The sequence below is a fragment of the Physeter macrocephalus genome, chromosome 11 (genome assembly GCF_002837175.3).
Source record: "Physeter macrocephalus isolate SW-GA chromosome 11, ASM283717v5, whole genome shotgun sequence".
In the NCBI taxonomy this organism is placed as follows: domain Eukaryota; kingdom Metazoa; phylum Chordata; class Mammalia; order Artiodactyla; family Physeteridae; genus Physeter; species Physeter macrocephalus.
In genome coordinates, this window is record NC_041224.1 from 58,281,035 (window position 1) to 58,297,316 (window position 16,282).

The 16,282-nt window shown below is 36.9% G+C and overlaps 1 protein-coding gene across 7 annotated transcripts in view; it reads right to left on the reverse strand.

The window, feature by feature from the left end:
- Nucleotides 1-16,282, reverse strand: part of DENND4A (DENN domain containing 4A) — a 146,384-nt gene that overhangs the window by 46,553 nt on the left and 83,549 nt on the right. For all 7 annotated transcript variants that reach the window (XR_008618573.1, XM_028494973.2, XM_024128847.3 and 4 more), the window contains 6 exons: nt 16,052-16,270; nt 15,355-15,500; nt 3,601-3,734; nt 810-945; nt 230-436; nt 8-136 (listed from right to left, as the gene is read on the reverse strand). Coding sequence is in view for 6 of the 7 variants with exons in the window: in XM_028494973.2 (XP_028350774.1) it covers nt 8-136; nt 230-436; nt 810-945; nt 3,601-3,734; nt 15,355-15,500; nt 16,052-16,270 (971 nt within the window). In the remaining variant the exon portion in view is untranslated. The remainder of the gene's footprint in view (nt 1-7; nt 137-229; nt 437-809; nt 946-3,600; nt 3,735-15,354; nt 15,501-16,051; nt 16,271-16,282) is intronic.

Consider the following 16,282-nt stretch of genomic DNA (forward strand, 5'->3'; position numbering starts at 1 on the left):
AAATTACCTTATTATAATAACCATAAGTTATGGCATTGGGGTCAATACCAGCTTTCTGCATTTCAAACAGCACTCGAACTGCAAGCACTGGCTGATCATATTGTCCACAGAGCTGCATAAGAATGCGGTAGCACACCTGGAACACAGTAATTTCGAAAGTGTACAGAATCAAAATATCTATGTATATAAATCTGGAATAAAATAATGCATTTTAAAGGATAATTGTTACCTCATCAGGTGGATCCATCTTCTTTGACTGCATTTTTTTAAGCACATCATAGGCTGTTTTCAGAGCCCTGACTTTTGAATGACATACTTTCACATAAGCTGGGAGACAAATAAACCACAGCCCGTAACAGTGACGCAGTAGACACCTAGACCACATCTGAGGAATGCAAGAGTACCTCTTGGCAATTTTATGGGCTGATTTAATTTCCTAGAAAAAATGCAAGGATCTTATTAATAAATTTGCACATTTAAGCATCCTTATCCTTAACTGAAGGCTGAACAAGTACAACTCACATGCTTTTATAAGTTTCCCCAACAAAATCTGCCTATAATTAATATATATTCAAGTCTCTGCCTTAATCTGTATTATACAATGTGTAAAATAATGTTCTAGGACAAGAGAACTGGTTAATTTTTTGAAGTCAGATTACTCTAAATTTTTTTCAGAATGCTTCAGGGAGCATAAATGATCTACTAATAGTTATATATGGGGTAGTAAAGTATATAAAGGGAGGAAGAGTGTCAAATTTATTTTTGTTCTAATACTTGATTACATGAAGAATACAAAATCATCAAAGCACCTGTTTTGTTCTTCTGAACATGGGAGAAGGGCTACTAGGACTACTTGATTTTGAAGGCAATTTGCTCTTTTGTGTTTGTAGAAATCCTTCAGGTCTCTCAAATAAATTGTTCCTAAGAACTGGAAATCCATTATAGCTGTTTTTGAAAAGAAAAAAAAAAATCTCAAGCACACATAGATGATCATACTGGTTACAAGCTAAAAAAAAATTATGACCAATAACTTATTTTAACTTATTAACTTATTTTAACTATCTTTCTCCATCAGACTATGATATATATAATCAACAAATATTCACACTAATGTTGCTTTTCTTACTATAATAATAAAAATGTAATAGCCAAATACAGATTCAAGTATGTATTTTGGCGGGAAAAAAGCGAAATACATTTAAATTTTGCTGAACTTGGCACCAAACTCCAAAGTAACTCAAAAAAACTTTGTAAGTTAGTATTCATGTAAATAAATAGCAAACATATTAGATAATACGGGTAAAAGTCCCACCAAATCAATACTCTTTCACACAGGACAGTTATTAATATCACTGTATGGATTAACATATTACTGTAGAAACTTCCTCTTAAAAAAATGCAAATAACATAAGTCAACCAGGTCAACCTATTACAATTACCATGAATGGATTTATCTGGTTAGGTAAGCTGATTCAGGGCCTCATTTATGAGAAAGAAAATTGAAGAGGAACAAAGATTAGAATAGGCAACTCTTTGAGGAGGTGGGCCTAATTTGGGTGCTAGAGCAGAGTGTTTGGGGCATTTAAAAGGTAGCAGCAGCTGGGAAAAAGACATGCTAAAACGACAGAAGAAGGCCCTGAGGAGAAAACTTACCCTGCTTTAGAATATTCTTAAAGGCATATAAATAGTTTTAATTAACTGAGAAGAAAACTAACTATAATAAAAGATAAACTATATCTATTATACATTATTATAGGAAAATCCAGTAGAATAAGAAAATATTAGTAATGACTGAATGTTAAGTAGGAATAAAATAGAAATGAAGTTCAGGAAAACTATGTCCCCTAAGAAAATTCACTGTATGTACATGGTGTGATAATAAGACCATTCTGTGTATCTTATGGAAACTTATTGTCTTATCATTTTATACAGACAATGCAAGTATATGAGTTACCTCCTACTAACAGGATCCACTGTGCCCATTAAAGACACTTAAGTTTTTTTCCAATGATGGGTATGATTACACCAAAATTATATTAGTAGTCTCAAGGAGAAAAAAAAATGACTTAGATTCTTTAAAAAATGGGAACTTTTTAAGCTAAGTAATTTTCTTATTAAAGGACTAAATCTAAAGGTAAATTTTAAATTAAAAAGTTAAAACCAAACCACAAAAAGAAAAACAAACTATATTGGTGAAATATACCAAAAGAAGTCTTAGAAGTATATAATGTACGAAAGAGACAAAAGAGATCTTGTTTAGAAAGAAAAAGAATTATGAGAAATATTTTAAATGTCTTTGAGAAAAGGCAGACTTCTAAAAACTGACATGAGCAATATCATCAATATATAAAAGTTAAGGGGGCTTCCCTCGTGGCGCAGTGGTTGCGCGTCCGCCTGCCGATGCAGGGGAACCGGGTTCGTGCCCCGGTGTGGGAGGATCCCACATGCCGCGGAGCGGCTGGGCCCGTGAGCCATGGCCGCTGAGCCTGCGCGTCCGGAGCCTGTGCTCCGCAGCGGGAGAGGCCACAACAGAGGAAGGCCCGCATACCACAAAAAAAAAAAAAAAGTTAAGGGTAGGAATCAGGTGGCTTATGAATTAATCAACATTCACAAACATCTGTTACACCACTTTTTCATCTGTAAAAAGAAGAATTCAATCCAAGTTATAAATTGAGGATGTCCTGAAAAGTCCCTTTTCAATGAAAATAACAAACTGTGACTTAATGAATAATAGATGTGAAATGGTTTTAGAATCTTTAAATAAGAAATTATTATTGGAGAATTTAAAAAATCTAAAAGGAAATGCCATTTTAATGGTATACTAGAAACTACTTTTAGTTATAACAAATGTTATATATAATATATATGTGTGTATGTATATAAATACATATCTAGATATATAGATGTATAATAAATCTACCTCTATCATAACCCTTTCACTGTGCTCAGAGTTTTTCTCTTTCCCACCAGACTTGAAAACGAGACCAGTGTATCATTCAAGTCTATACCAAGCACTTAGCACAGTACCTGACCAAATTTCCTAAATTAACAATGACCAATCCAAATAGTTCTGAATTTCCTTGACTTTATAAAACTCATGGAAAAATTAAAAGCCTAAAAAAATCATATCATCCAAATCAAGGCCACAAGTATCAACTCTAAATTAGATTTAATCCTTTTTAAAAAAATTGAAGTACAGTTGATAATCCTTTTGTAAACCAAGGTTACATTAACCAGCCTGTGTTGGGGGAGGGGATGAAAGTGAGGAAACCAGCCTTAGGGAGAAACAAAAATAAAAATTCTGTAATAAAAGTGCTGCATTTTGGTGGGGTGGGCCCTAACTTCTTAATCAACATTTATGAGAACATATACTTATGCAGATATAGAGAGCTTCTTAAGTCTACTGAATGCAAAATTATATATTTTTTCTTTCTATACCTCAAAACTTAGTAATGGATGTGGGATAAGCTTGCTTACCACCTAAAAATTAGGGATCTGTAAAGTTTGGATTTTTGAAAATACCACAGTCCTTAGAAAGCTACGTCACAGATGATGGATTGCTTCTCTCTTTCAATCTCAAATATTCTGCCTCTTGAATACCTGTACTGTAAAGGGGGTTCTTCACCATTGGGTAGATGGGGGATCTCAGGTGGTGTTACAAAAACAGTATGTTCACTTTTGAAAGATTCATCCAGTTCTATAAGTCGCACTTCACCACTCTTGTCCATATCCACCTGAAGGAGTTTAAAAAACATACATTAAAAAAATACATTCGCCAGACAAGTGTTTGTCTATAGGGGAATGGTTAAATAAACCATTTACACAACTGGATACTAAGGACCTATTTTTTTTTAAACAAAAAGAATGAGCAAGTTCTCTACGTAGCACTATATAAAGCTCTCCAGGATAATTAAGTGAAAATAATAAGATGCAGGACATTGTATATAGTATACTATCTTTTAAGTAAGAAAGAGGGAAAAATTTTTTTTAATTAAAAAGAGGGGGCTTCCCTGGTGGCGCAGTGTTTGCGCGTCCGCCTGCCGATGCAGGGGAACCGGGTTCGCGCCCCGGTCTGGGAGGATCCCACATGCCGCGGAGCGGCTGGGCCCGTGAGCCATGGCCGCTAGGCCTGCGCGTCCGGAGCCTGTGCTCCGCAACGGGAGAGGCCATAACAGAGGGAGGCCCGCATACCACAAAAAAAAAAAAAAAAAAAAAAAGAAAGAGGGAAAAATAAGAACGCATATTCATTTTTTTTTTTTTTTTTTTTTTGTGCTACGCGGGCCTCTCACTGTTGTGGCCTCTCCCATTGCGGAGCACAGGCTCCGGACGCGCAGGCTCAGCGGCCATGGCTCACGGGCCCAGCCGCTCCGCGGCATGTGGGATCTTCCCGGACCGGGGCACGAACCCGTGTCCCCTGAATCGGCAGGCGGACTCTCAACCACTGCGCCACCAGGGAAGCCCCGCATATTCATTTTTTTGCTTGTAGTCACATAAAGAAATACTGAAGAATACTTAGAAAAAAAAAAGGGACTTCCCTGGCGGTCCAGTGGTTAGGACGCTGCGCTTCCACTGCAGGAGGCGCAGGTTCGATCCCTGGTAGGTAACTAAGATCCTGCATGCCACGCAGCAGCGCAGCCAAAAATAGAAAAAAAAAAAAAAAAAAAGTAATTATTTATTTAGCTAAGAGGAGATGAAGGGAGTGGACAAGAATGGGACAGGACCAGATTTCCCAATATATACCTTTTAATGTTATTTTTGCATTTTGAATAATGAAAATTTATTCAAGAAATACTATTTTTAAAAATATTATTATATTAACATATAATAATATTAAAACGCACGTGTGTGTGTGTTGAGAATACTGGGTTCTGTCTTTGATTTCTACTAAATATAACGAATTTCCTTAAATTGTTCCAGCATATGTAGAAGCACATTTGAATTAAATTCTAGTCACATCAATATTTAAAGCATTTTAGTAGTACTATTTCCCCTAGATACTCTATGGTAAGGTAATAGTCATAAAAAATAAAAACTTCATAGAATCTAAACTTCCCAAAAGGCACTCATAAACTAAAGAGCACAACACTGACATTAATTTAAACCAGATGTCAAACACATGACAAAATATAACCCACAGAACTTTTCCAGGTTAGACAGAATTAGTGTCACATACCAGCCAGGAATAAATGGGAAAACAAGAATTATTAACAAGTTAAATCTTAAGATAAGGATTTAGCACAGAGTATACCAAAAAAGGACAGGGACAGCTTTAAAGTTTTTCTAACTTTTAAGAAGAGTTGATACATTCAGAGTCTTCTTATATAAATTGCTGTTTATAATTTCACAGCATTACATGCTGTAATCTCTAGTATTAAAGAATGTTTTTAATGGTGTAACCAGACATTTTAGACAACAATTAAGGCGTGTTTCAGAATTATAATTAATGACAGGAGAAATGTTCACAAAATAATGATAAATGAAAAAATCAGACTACTAAATAATATAAATGTGTGTGTGTGTATACACACACACACACACAGTGTGATTCTTTTTTAAGAGTGTGCCTATATCTGTTATATAGATATATTTCTGAGTGTGCACACTTTCTCTCATACACACAGATGCGCATACACATCTGTTATCAAAATGTTACCTATGGGGGCTTCCCTGGTGGCGCAGTGGTTGAGAGTCCGCCTGCCGATGCAGGGGACACGGGTTCGTGCCCCGGTCCGGGAAGATCCCACATCCCGCGGAGCGGCTAGGCCCGTGAGCCATGGCCGCTGAGCCTGCGCGTCCAGAGCCTGTGCTCCGCAACGGGAGAGGCCACAACAGTGAGAGACCCGCGTACCACAAAAAAAAAAAAAAAAAGTTACCTATGGGTAATGGTATTACTGGCAATTAATTTTCTTTATATTGTTATTTGCTTTCCAATTAAAAATAATGAATATTATTTTTATTTGCTTTTTAAAAATTACAAAAGTAATAAATGCTCAGAATAAAAATTTAAACAAGGCAGACTATATTGCTTTTAAAATAAGCACTTATTTCAATTCTGTTGAAGGATATTTGAAAGTTAATCAGTATAAAAGAAGGTGCCTTTCTTTTTAGCCTGTCAAAAAGACTTTTATATGGTAAAACTAGCAATGATACAACAAATATAGTAAGTTGGATGGTACTCAGTAAGTTGCTGGTACTCAAAACTGGTACAGTCATTTTTAGAAAGCAAGATGTGTTTAAACCTTATTCTTTCTTAGAATAAGTTCTAAGAAAATAACCTAACATGAAAAAAAGCTATCAGTATGAAAGATGTTTTTTTTGCAGGTCTGCAATAGCAATAAATTTGAAGTCAACTGCATGTCAAAAAATAGGTAAATGAATAAAGGATGATACACAGATGAAATATACAATCATTCAAAATGAAAAGAGTGAAGGTTATGCAGACTCCTGGTTGAACAAGACAAATTAAACACAACAATTTACCTTCAATCCTTTCTGAAATCTCACCAAAACGAGAGTAAGGAGATTAAAAAACAACGACAATGACAAAATGAACTGGAGAGAAGACAACAGCAGAGCTGAGTTCAAAACATTTTAGAAGCTGCAAAGTAGATTGATGAGACCTGTCAAAGCTGAAAGCCACATATCTAGCACTGGTGAGGGGATAGAGGAAAACACCCAAATAGTCAAGCCATTTTGCTCTACGGAGTACCAGAAAGGTCAGGAATGAAAAGCATGATGCCCCTGAAGATGGGAGGGCAAGTGGGGTTGAATTGGGAGAATTAGTTAAATCCTGCATTTAAGAACTCCTAGATCCCTTGCCCAACACAGTATAGTTAGGCCACTACCTCTCCCCAACATGGCATAAGACTAGGTTGGGTCTTTCTGAGTGAAGAACCAGAGGGACTTTAGACTTGAGGACACCGGGCAGAGCTGAGGAAGATGAAGAACGTTAATAAAAACAGGTGAAGTGAGTAAAAGCCTACATGTTACAACAAGTGGAAAATCTTAGTTACCTTCCCCACTCAGCTCTGAGAATACTTGCAGTCAGGCTTATGCACTCCAGGCTTGAGACTGGAGATACCTCCTGGGGAAACTACGTAGCCTAAAAGAAAAGAACTATAGACACTGATCAAATAGGGACTCTAATGAAATAGTTGAGTTCCTTTATGATCATCAGTCTTATACCTAAGGAGGCTCCAAGCCCCACCCTCCCAGAAAGAGCTCTAATGAGTTCTCTGTGCCTCACACTTGACAACGAATACCAACAAAAGATCACACAGAAAACCAATAACTTGAAAAAGAATAAAGTAAACAAATATTAAAAGGTATTTAGAAGAAGCAGAGACAAGGCAAGGGGGAAAAAAACCTTCAAAATAAAATGAATAAGCCTACACCCATGAAACAAGAAGATGCTATAAGAAAGGAGAATTCAGGGACTTCCCTGGTTAAGTGGTTAAGACTCTGTGCTCCCAATGCAGGGGGCCTGGGTTCAATCCCTGGTCAGGGAACTAGATCCCACATGCATGCCGCAACTAAGGAGCCCGCCTGCCACAACTAAGGAGCCTGCCTGCCACAACTAAGGAGCCCACCTGCCATAACTAAGACCTGGTGCAACCAAATAAATAAATAAATAAATAAAAATAAACATTTACAAAGAAAAAAAAAAAGAAAGGAACATTCAGAGAATGAAAAGGAGCTATGGAAATTACAAACATGATAGCAGAGGTAAAAAGTATACTGTAATGGTTGAAAGATAAAATTGAAGAACTCTCCCAGAAAGTGGAGATGAATGACAGAGAGGCAGAAAATGGGATGGGGAAAAAAAAAAAGAAAAAAAGAAAATTAAGCAGATCAGGCCAGGAGGGCCAATATACAAATATGTATTTCAGAACAAGAGAACAGAGAAAGTGGAGGAAAGAAAAAGAAAGAAAAAAATGCAAGAAAATTCCTCACAATTTGAAGGCCATGAGTCCATAGATTAAAAGGGCCTACAAGTATCCAACTCAGAGAAGAAAAGAAGGCTGACACCAGGCATATTCTTGTGATTTCAGAATATCAGGGATCTTAAATGCTTCCAGACAGAAAAAGAGATTAGGCACAGAAGATCAGAAATCAAGATACTGTTAGACTAGATGTTATTCTCAACAATAACAAGCCAGAAGACAATGCAGTAATGACTTGATTTTACATCCAACCAAATTAGCATTCAAGTATTAAGGCAGAATAATGAACTTTGCAAACAGGCAGGGCATCAAAAAATGTATCTCTCATGTACTCTTTCTCACTAAACTACTGAAAGCTGTGATTCACCATAATAAGGAAATAAACTAAGAAAGAAGTTTTTGAAGCCAGAAAGCAGGGGATAAAAATCCGGAGAGAGGTCAGTATAATTCCAAGATGATGGTGAAGGAAAATCCCAGAATGACAGACTAGAAAGCAGTCAGTTCAGACTGGAACACAAAGATGGAAAGCTCCAGCAAGAACTTAAAAAAAAAAAAAAAAAACCCACAAACGGATAGATTACTTAATATGTTAGAAAAATTGAGAGATTTTAGATTTTTTACCTTCATAGAAGAGTCTGGAGATGAATTAATAATACACACAAAACAAGAAATATAGCAATTATTAACTTCAGGGAAAACAAAAGTCCATACATAAAAAGGAAATTTAACTACAATATATATATGGCCTATCTGTGATTATATACAGTGATAAAAATATTAACATTGAACAACCATCTGACCAACTACATTGGGAGAATTTTGGTGATGGTGGTAAATATGACATTAATAGATAATATATAAAACAATAAGCAGCAATAACAACAGATTATTTGGAAATCTTAAGGAAAATGACTGATTAAATGGCTGAAAGAGAAAGTGCTTACCGTTGGGAACAGAAACTAGGGGTGGGAAATAGAACTACCATATGACCCAGCAGTCCCACTCCTGGGCATATACCTGGAGAAAACCATAATTCAAAAAGATACATACACTCCAATGTTCATTGCAGCACTATTTACAATAGCCAGGACATGGAAGCAACCTAAATGTCCATCAACAGATGAATGGATAAAGAAGATGTGGTACATAGATACAATGGAGTATCACTCAGCCATAAAAGAAGAACAAAATAATTCCATTTGCAGCAACATGGATGGACCTAGAGATTGTCATTCTGACTGAAGTAAGTCAGACTGAGGAAGACAAATATCCTATGATATCGCTTATATGTGGAATCATAAAAAAGGGTACAAATGAATTTATTTACAAAACATAAGTAGAGGCACGGATATAGAAGAAAAACTTATGGTTACCATGGGATAAGTGGGGGGAGGGATAAATTGGGAGATTGCAACTAACATGTACACACTACTATATTTAAAATAGATAACTAAGAGGAACCTGCTGTATAGCACAGGGAACTCCACTCAATACTCTGTAATGGCCTATATGAGAAAGAATCTTAAAAAAAAAAAAGAGTGGATATATGTATAACTGATTCACTTTGCTGCAGACCTGAAACTAACACAACATTGTAAATCAACTATACACCAATAAAAATTAAAAAAGAAAAAGAAAAAGAAACTGGGTGGGGGGGGAATGTGACCTAAGCCTTGTAAAATCATTTGACTTTTTAAACTAGGCTATGTTTTACTTTTTAGAGATTTGGCAGCATATAAAAAATGTTTATAAGATCTGGTTATGTAAAAAATTAGGAAGTATACTATAATTATGTAAAAACATTGAAAGTAAATGTAAAGTGGATATTAGGGTACTGGGCTTATGGAGTTTTTCCTCCCTTTTATTTTCCACACTTCCTGTTACTTTACAAAACAACATTAGGAACATGTCAATGATAACTCAAAATCACTGGTATCCCTAGTAGGATATGGTATCCATGGACAACCCAAGAGCAAATGAGAAGCTCTATACACAAACATTTTTATGCAGATGAAATGGGGTTAATGTAATTATAAGGGCATCAATGATAATGAAGTAGACGAGATGGACTAGAATAAAAAGGTTCTTCTGGTCCAACAAATACCCAAGGTCATTGGAAAGGAAGCTGGAAACTACTCCGGTCTCCATAATGGAACATTATAAGAGAACTACTTGTCTGTGAGCACCTGGTGCTTTTAAATTTTTATTTATTTATCAGCTTCTCCCTGTCAGACCTGTGTCTTTGCTTGCATAGAAAAATATCTGTGGACATGGACAACTACGCTAATTCTAAGTATTGTAAAGTCTACTAAAATATTAAAATTGTGCTCTGTAAATTCAATACCTTGGTAAAAGATATTTCCCCTATCTTGTCTACCAATAAAATCTCATTTCAACATTACAAAAACAGCCATGTAATAAATCCTCCATTTATCAGTTGGGCATTTCTGTCTTTTGGAAAGCACAGTGACATCTGTCTCTATTGGGAGAAAAAAGAAATCCAACACCCATGGCAGGATAAAATTAAAATAATTTTCATATTCTCTTCATATTTTTTCACAAGACATTAAAATGCTCAGAAAACACTGCAGAGGAATGCTTGGGAAACCAAGAAAAACCTTACCAGGCTATTTGTTGCACAAAACTGCTTTTAGTTAAGCTGCATCCTATAGGAACAGATTGTAAGGATTTAAAATACAACCATATGAAGAACAAGAACACATGGTTCTTAAATTAGTCATAAATGAAACTCAAATAATTTTCATACATTGTTTTTCTTACTCCTATTCAGGATTACTCACTCCAGCTTTTTAAAAGTTGGTCAAATGTTTTCTGTTTGGATAACCTAAGATCAAAAGAGGAATATATCTAATTTCTGTTCAGTCTTAGTCATGGATTCTGCTCAATCTTAAGCACTTAGTGCACATCTAATATTATTTACTTTTCATAGCTAAACTGCCAGAGGTAAGGGGATCTGTTCACTTAAAAAATTAAGCTCAAAGTCACTCAACTAAGGAATAACCCCACATGAATGTCTATTTTAAAAGTATTACTGATATTCAAAAACCGTTTACAGATTAAAAGTAAGCACTGACTTGCTGTGCTGAATGCACTTAAACTGTGGTATTAAAATATGAAAAATAGTAACAGCACTGTGTAATTATTTATTATTTCAGAGAGTTCTGCTTAATAATACTAGGAATATAATTAACCTCTACTCTCACTATATATGAAGGTTATTAAGATATATTTTATGACATCACAAATAAAATAAGATCATTTTTAACTAAAAAAAAAGATATATTTTGGATTTTGCTACATTTTGTTATTTTCTCTAATAAAACAGTTCCTTGAATTATAAAAAGCAAATACAAGTAACTATGTTTTAGTGAGTTTATTTTCAGTTTTGATTTTCTTAGTAATCATCAAAATCTTTAAGTATAACATTAATCCATTATATATAAGTGATATTTTGTTGAATCTAGACTTTGAATGGGTAAATAGCATTTTAGGAAAACAATCTGCCTAGAAACAATAATTACACATTTAATTGGATTGTTTCTTTTTGGAGACTTCTCAGAATTTATACTCTTTAAGCAATCACTCCAGTCACTCCTTGCATTCTGACTCTTATCAACTAAATAACAGGTGACCTATTTTCAGAAAATCTAGATAATATAATATAGTAATTATCAGTAATAAAATATCCTCCTTAGAACATGATACCCTAAGTACCTTGCAAAATTATGTCATGTATGTCTTACAATATTAATGAGTATTTTTAAAACCATGTGATACTATTATATGAGTTCTTAGCTGAAACACAAACTTGTGAAAACAAGACACATAAAATAAGCAAAAAGTAAAATGGAACAATACAAGATTTCTCTCTTCTGCACTGTTAATTGGATTCTTCCAACTAATTCAGTATTCCTATATGGATTAATAAATCTATTGGCTAAAGCATGCTATTAGCAAAACCCTGTCACTAATTTGGTCCCTTATGATTCAGCTGACTTGGCACAAGGAACAACTGTTACCCAAATACATGCCACTATTCACAATGGCAGCTCAGTGAGTACATACAGATGACCAGTGGAAGCCCAGCACAATAGAGGAAAAACCTTCAAGGTACATGCTGGTCAGAAACATCATTTTTATTTACAAAAACCAACACAATTATTCCTGTAAAAAGGGATTTAGAGAAATTATTCTTTAAAGCATACTCTTCTATTCATTGTACACCTTTTCTATTTAAAGCACACCTTTCTATTTATTTATTCTATTAATATTTAACTTTATAAGCACCAAATAAGGCAAACTTAAAAATTTGATTAAAATACTGAAAACCATGTTCTTAGTACAATGCTGCAATGAAGACAAAACTATCAAGGAGCTATAATATTAATTCTCAAAATAAACAGGATTTCAAAGCTTTTTACAGGCAGAACTCAACTTACAAAAAGGCAGAGTTCTAAGAGTTTGTCTATAGGGACTTCCCTGGTAGTCCAGCGGTTAAGACTTTGTGCTCCCAATGCAGGGGGCCCGGGTTCAATCCCTGTTCAGGGAACTAGATCCCACATGCCGCAACAAAGCTCCCGCACGTGGCAATGAAGATCCCATGTGCCGCAACTAAGACCCGGTGCAGCCAGTTAAATAAATAAGTAAATAAATAAATTTAAAAATATATTTATTTATTTTTGGCTGCGTTGGGTCTTTGTTGCTGCACGCGGGCTTTCTCTAGTTGTGTCGAGCGGCGGCTATTCTTTGTTGCAGCGCGCGGGCTTCTCATTGCGGTGGCTTCTCTTGTTGCAGAGCACAGGTTCTAGGCGCGCCGGCTTCGGTAGCTGTGGCTCGCGGGCTCAGTGGCTGTGGCTCCCGGGCCCTAGAGCGCAGGCTCAGTAGTTGTGGCGCACAGGATTAGTTGCTCCGAGGCATGTGGGAACCCGTGTACCCCGCACTGGTAGGCGGATCCTTAACCACTGCACCACCAGGGAAGTCCAATAAATATTTTTTTAAAAATAAAGATTAAAAAAAAGTCTGTCTACAAATAGGTTATTCAAAATACAGAAAATGAATTTCCCCTCAAAACAATATCCTTTCTGGGGTGATAGAAATGTTCTATGTTTTGGAGTCATGGTTACATGGAAATCTATATTTGCCAAAACTTATCAAACTACACACTTCAAAGGTGCATTTACTGTTTGTATATTATACTATAATAAATTTGGACTTTAAAAAATGTCCTAAAAGGTGGTTAGAATATCAATCCACCAAAAAGAAATTTAATACATATTTCTAGCACAACACTGTAGCCATGCACCATCTGAATTACAGCTAATCACCACATATATCAGTGTTTCTGTGGGAAAATGAATTATGAGTTCTAAGCAAATACTGACATATATCCATCTTTTCCCTATTCTAAAGCATTTCAAGGACTAGGGTGGATATTTCTGGGCATCTTAGCTTGTTAACTCTCTATCAGCACCAGAAACAGTATTTTTCCACATTAATCATCCCTCAGGTGTTTCAATTTGAAGGAAAGTGTAAATTCCTCCACAAGGCTCTGAACTTGTTCCTGTTCTTCATATGTGTAAGTCATTCAAAAGTTGAACATTTCTGCATCATGTAATAATAAAACCAAATTAACTACTAATCTGTAAACTGGAATAAAACCCAGAAAAATATAAAAATCGTCATAAATTTTCCTACTTTATAGTTCATACAACACTACTCTGTACACTGTGAAATATGCAGTTATAATGATCTCTCCTCACAATACTTTTTTTTTTTTTTTTTTGCGGTACGCGGGCCTCTCACTGTTGTGGCCTCTCCCACTGCGAAGCACAGGCTCTGGACGCACAGGCTCAGCGGCCATGGCTCACGGGCCCAGCCGCTCCGCGGCATGTGGGATCTTCCCGGACCGGGGCACGAACCCGTGTCCCCTACATCGGCAGGCGGACTCTCAACCACTGCGCCACCAGGGAAGCCCCACTCACAATACTTTTAAAACGTACATTATAAAACAACACAGAAAGACTAAATGACTTGACTAAGGTCACAAGTAGGAATGCTGAGATCAAAGTTCTCCTGATTCCCAATGCAGTGTTTTTCCTTCTACATCTTGCATGATGAAAATCATTTTTATAAGACACATTTGGTACTTATTTATTTGATCAACTCCTCCATATGTAACAATCTCCCATCTCCAACACCACTCCTCCTCCATGCATATGACTCTTTCACCCTAATTTGGCTTTGACAACTCCTTCCAGACCAACCCTCTGCCCCACCAGACTGACATCTCCCTCAACCAGATTAAACTATGATACCCCATTTGCTGGGCCTACCAAGTGGGGACACTGACCTTGCCTTGCTTAGACTCTGACACTCCGTGCTGTCCCCATGTCTGCATGGACGCATCCTGTTTAAGTTCTGACCCCTGGAAATAGTCTGTCCTCCAGCATGGACACTCTCTTTATCCTGCTCGTCCTCTGATCCCCCATGCTAGGCCACCCCCTGCATGGACAGATGCTCTCCTCACGTGGCTTGGGCTCCAACACCCCATGCTAGGCTGCTCCTCCTTCTTCACCCATTCAGGTTTTGAAACCCCTCTTTGAGCCACTGTTTCCCAAGCTCCTCTCTATCCACCATGGATACCCACTTTGCTCTATCCCACTAATGATAGTGGACTACAAGGGCAGGAAAGGTTTCACACATGAATTTAATATAGTAGAATTGGGCTTCCCTGGTGGCGCAGTGGTTGCGCGTCCGCCTGCCGATGCAGGGGAACCGGGTTCGCGCCCCGGTCTGGGAGGATCCCACATGCTGCGGAGCTGCTGGGCCCGTGAGCCATGGCCGCGGAGCCTGCGCTCCGGAGCCTGCGCTCCGCAACGGGAGAGGCCGCAGCAGAGGGAGCCCCGCATACCACAAAAAAAAAAAAAAAAAAAAAAAAAAAATAGTAGAATTAATTCACTTAATTTACGCTACAAATGCACTCCCAAATTGTAGAAATATTCAGGTGAAATTTTATGTTCTACACCTACTCTCAGCATGTGACAATCTACCTTAGTCCAAAAGGAGAGGTGAAAATTAAGGATGATCAAGTTAGAGGTCCATAGGCTTGGACAAAACTCCCATAGTCTGTAAGTGGACAGGCAGTGTTACAGACCTGGTTGCTAAAATAAAGCTCATAATTTGGTAAAATCCTGCAAAGTACTCTTAAGAAGTTGTGGTCTATAACATCTAGTAGGCCACCAAAACTTTCATAATAAAGGGTCAGTGATGAAATGGAATTAATTTAAATTTTGTTAAAAGCTGGTTAAGTTATAAACAGAAACTGTAACTCATAACATTTATAATAGTCACACAAAATAAGTTACGGCACTGTAGACATACTATTACTTACTTTATCTACACAATCATCAAAAAACGCCAGGCTTGCATCTTTATCACTGACAAAAGAACATTCCTCAATGAAGCGAATAAACATTTGTGTTTTGGTCATCATGTTATAGAATTTCTGATGTGACCGGTCCCGGCTTCTTAAGAAAGCTGTTCAACATATATTTGTAATGTTAGCATATATAATATCATTTATAGATTCAGAGAATTTTTGAGCTAGAAGGAACTAGATCAACCATGTCATCTATACCCCCCACACCCTACTATTTTGCAGGGAAAGAAACTAAGACCCCTGAAGGGGAAGTAACCTGACAAAGATAGCAATAGGAAAGGAACTTGAACCCAGATCTTTCAAATCCCCCAACCCAGGGGTTCCTCTGCTTGCCCAACACCACCGGGCTGCCCTGAAAGCTAAAAGCATCAATAACTTAACACATCTGTGACACAACAGAGTGCAGTGGTCCATGGTTAGGAAGCTCTGTACTTTTCAAATAGTCTCTTCTGCATATTTTGCTAATGGGATTATATCTAATGTGCCTGAGAAATAACCAGTCCTATGGAAATGGATTACCAACTGAGTTGATACACACTCCTGAAATACATAAGTATATTTTGATAAATATGAGCTACTAACCCAGAAAGCAGTCATCACAAGGTTAAGCTCAATAATATGAAAGCTGTAGTACTATGCTATCACTCACCTTGTAGGGCAAAAAGAGAGGCTGCATCTGTGGCTGTCTCAGACGGGGCTTGTGTTATTGGTCTTAAGTATGATCTATAACCTTTTAAAATAGAGGCCATGAAACACAAAAATGCCTCTTGGATTTCCAAATCTATCATGTGCAACCTCTTTCCAGAATTAAAATCATAATCATTCATTGCTAAGTCCATTAGTCCATCGTCTCTTGGTCTCTGCTGCACTGTGAAGAAAT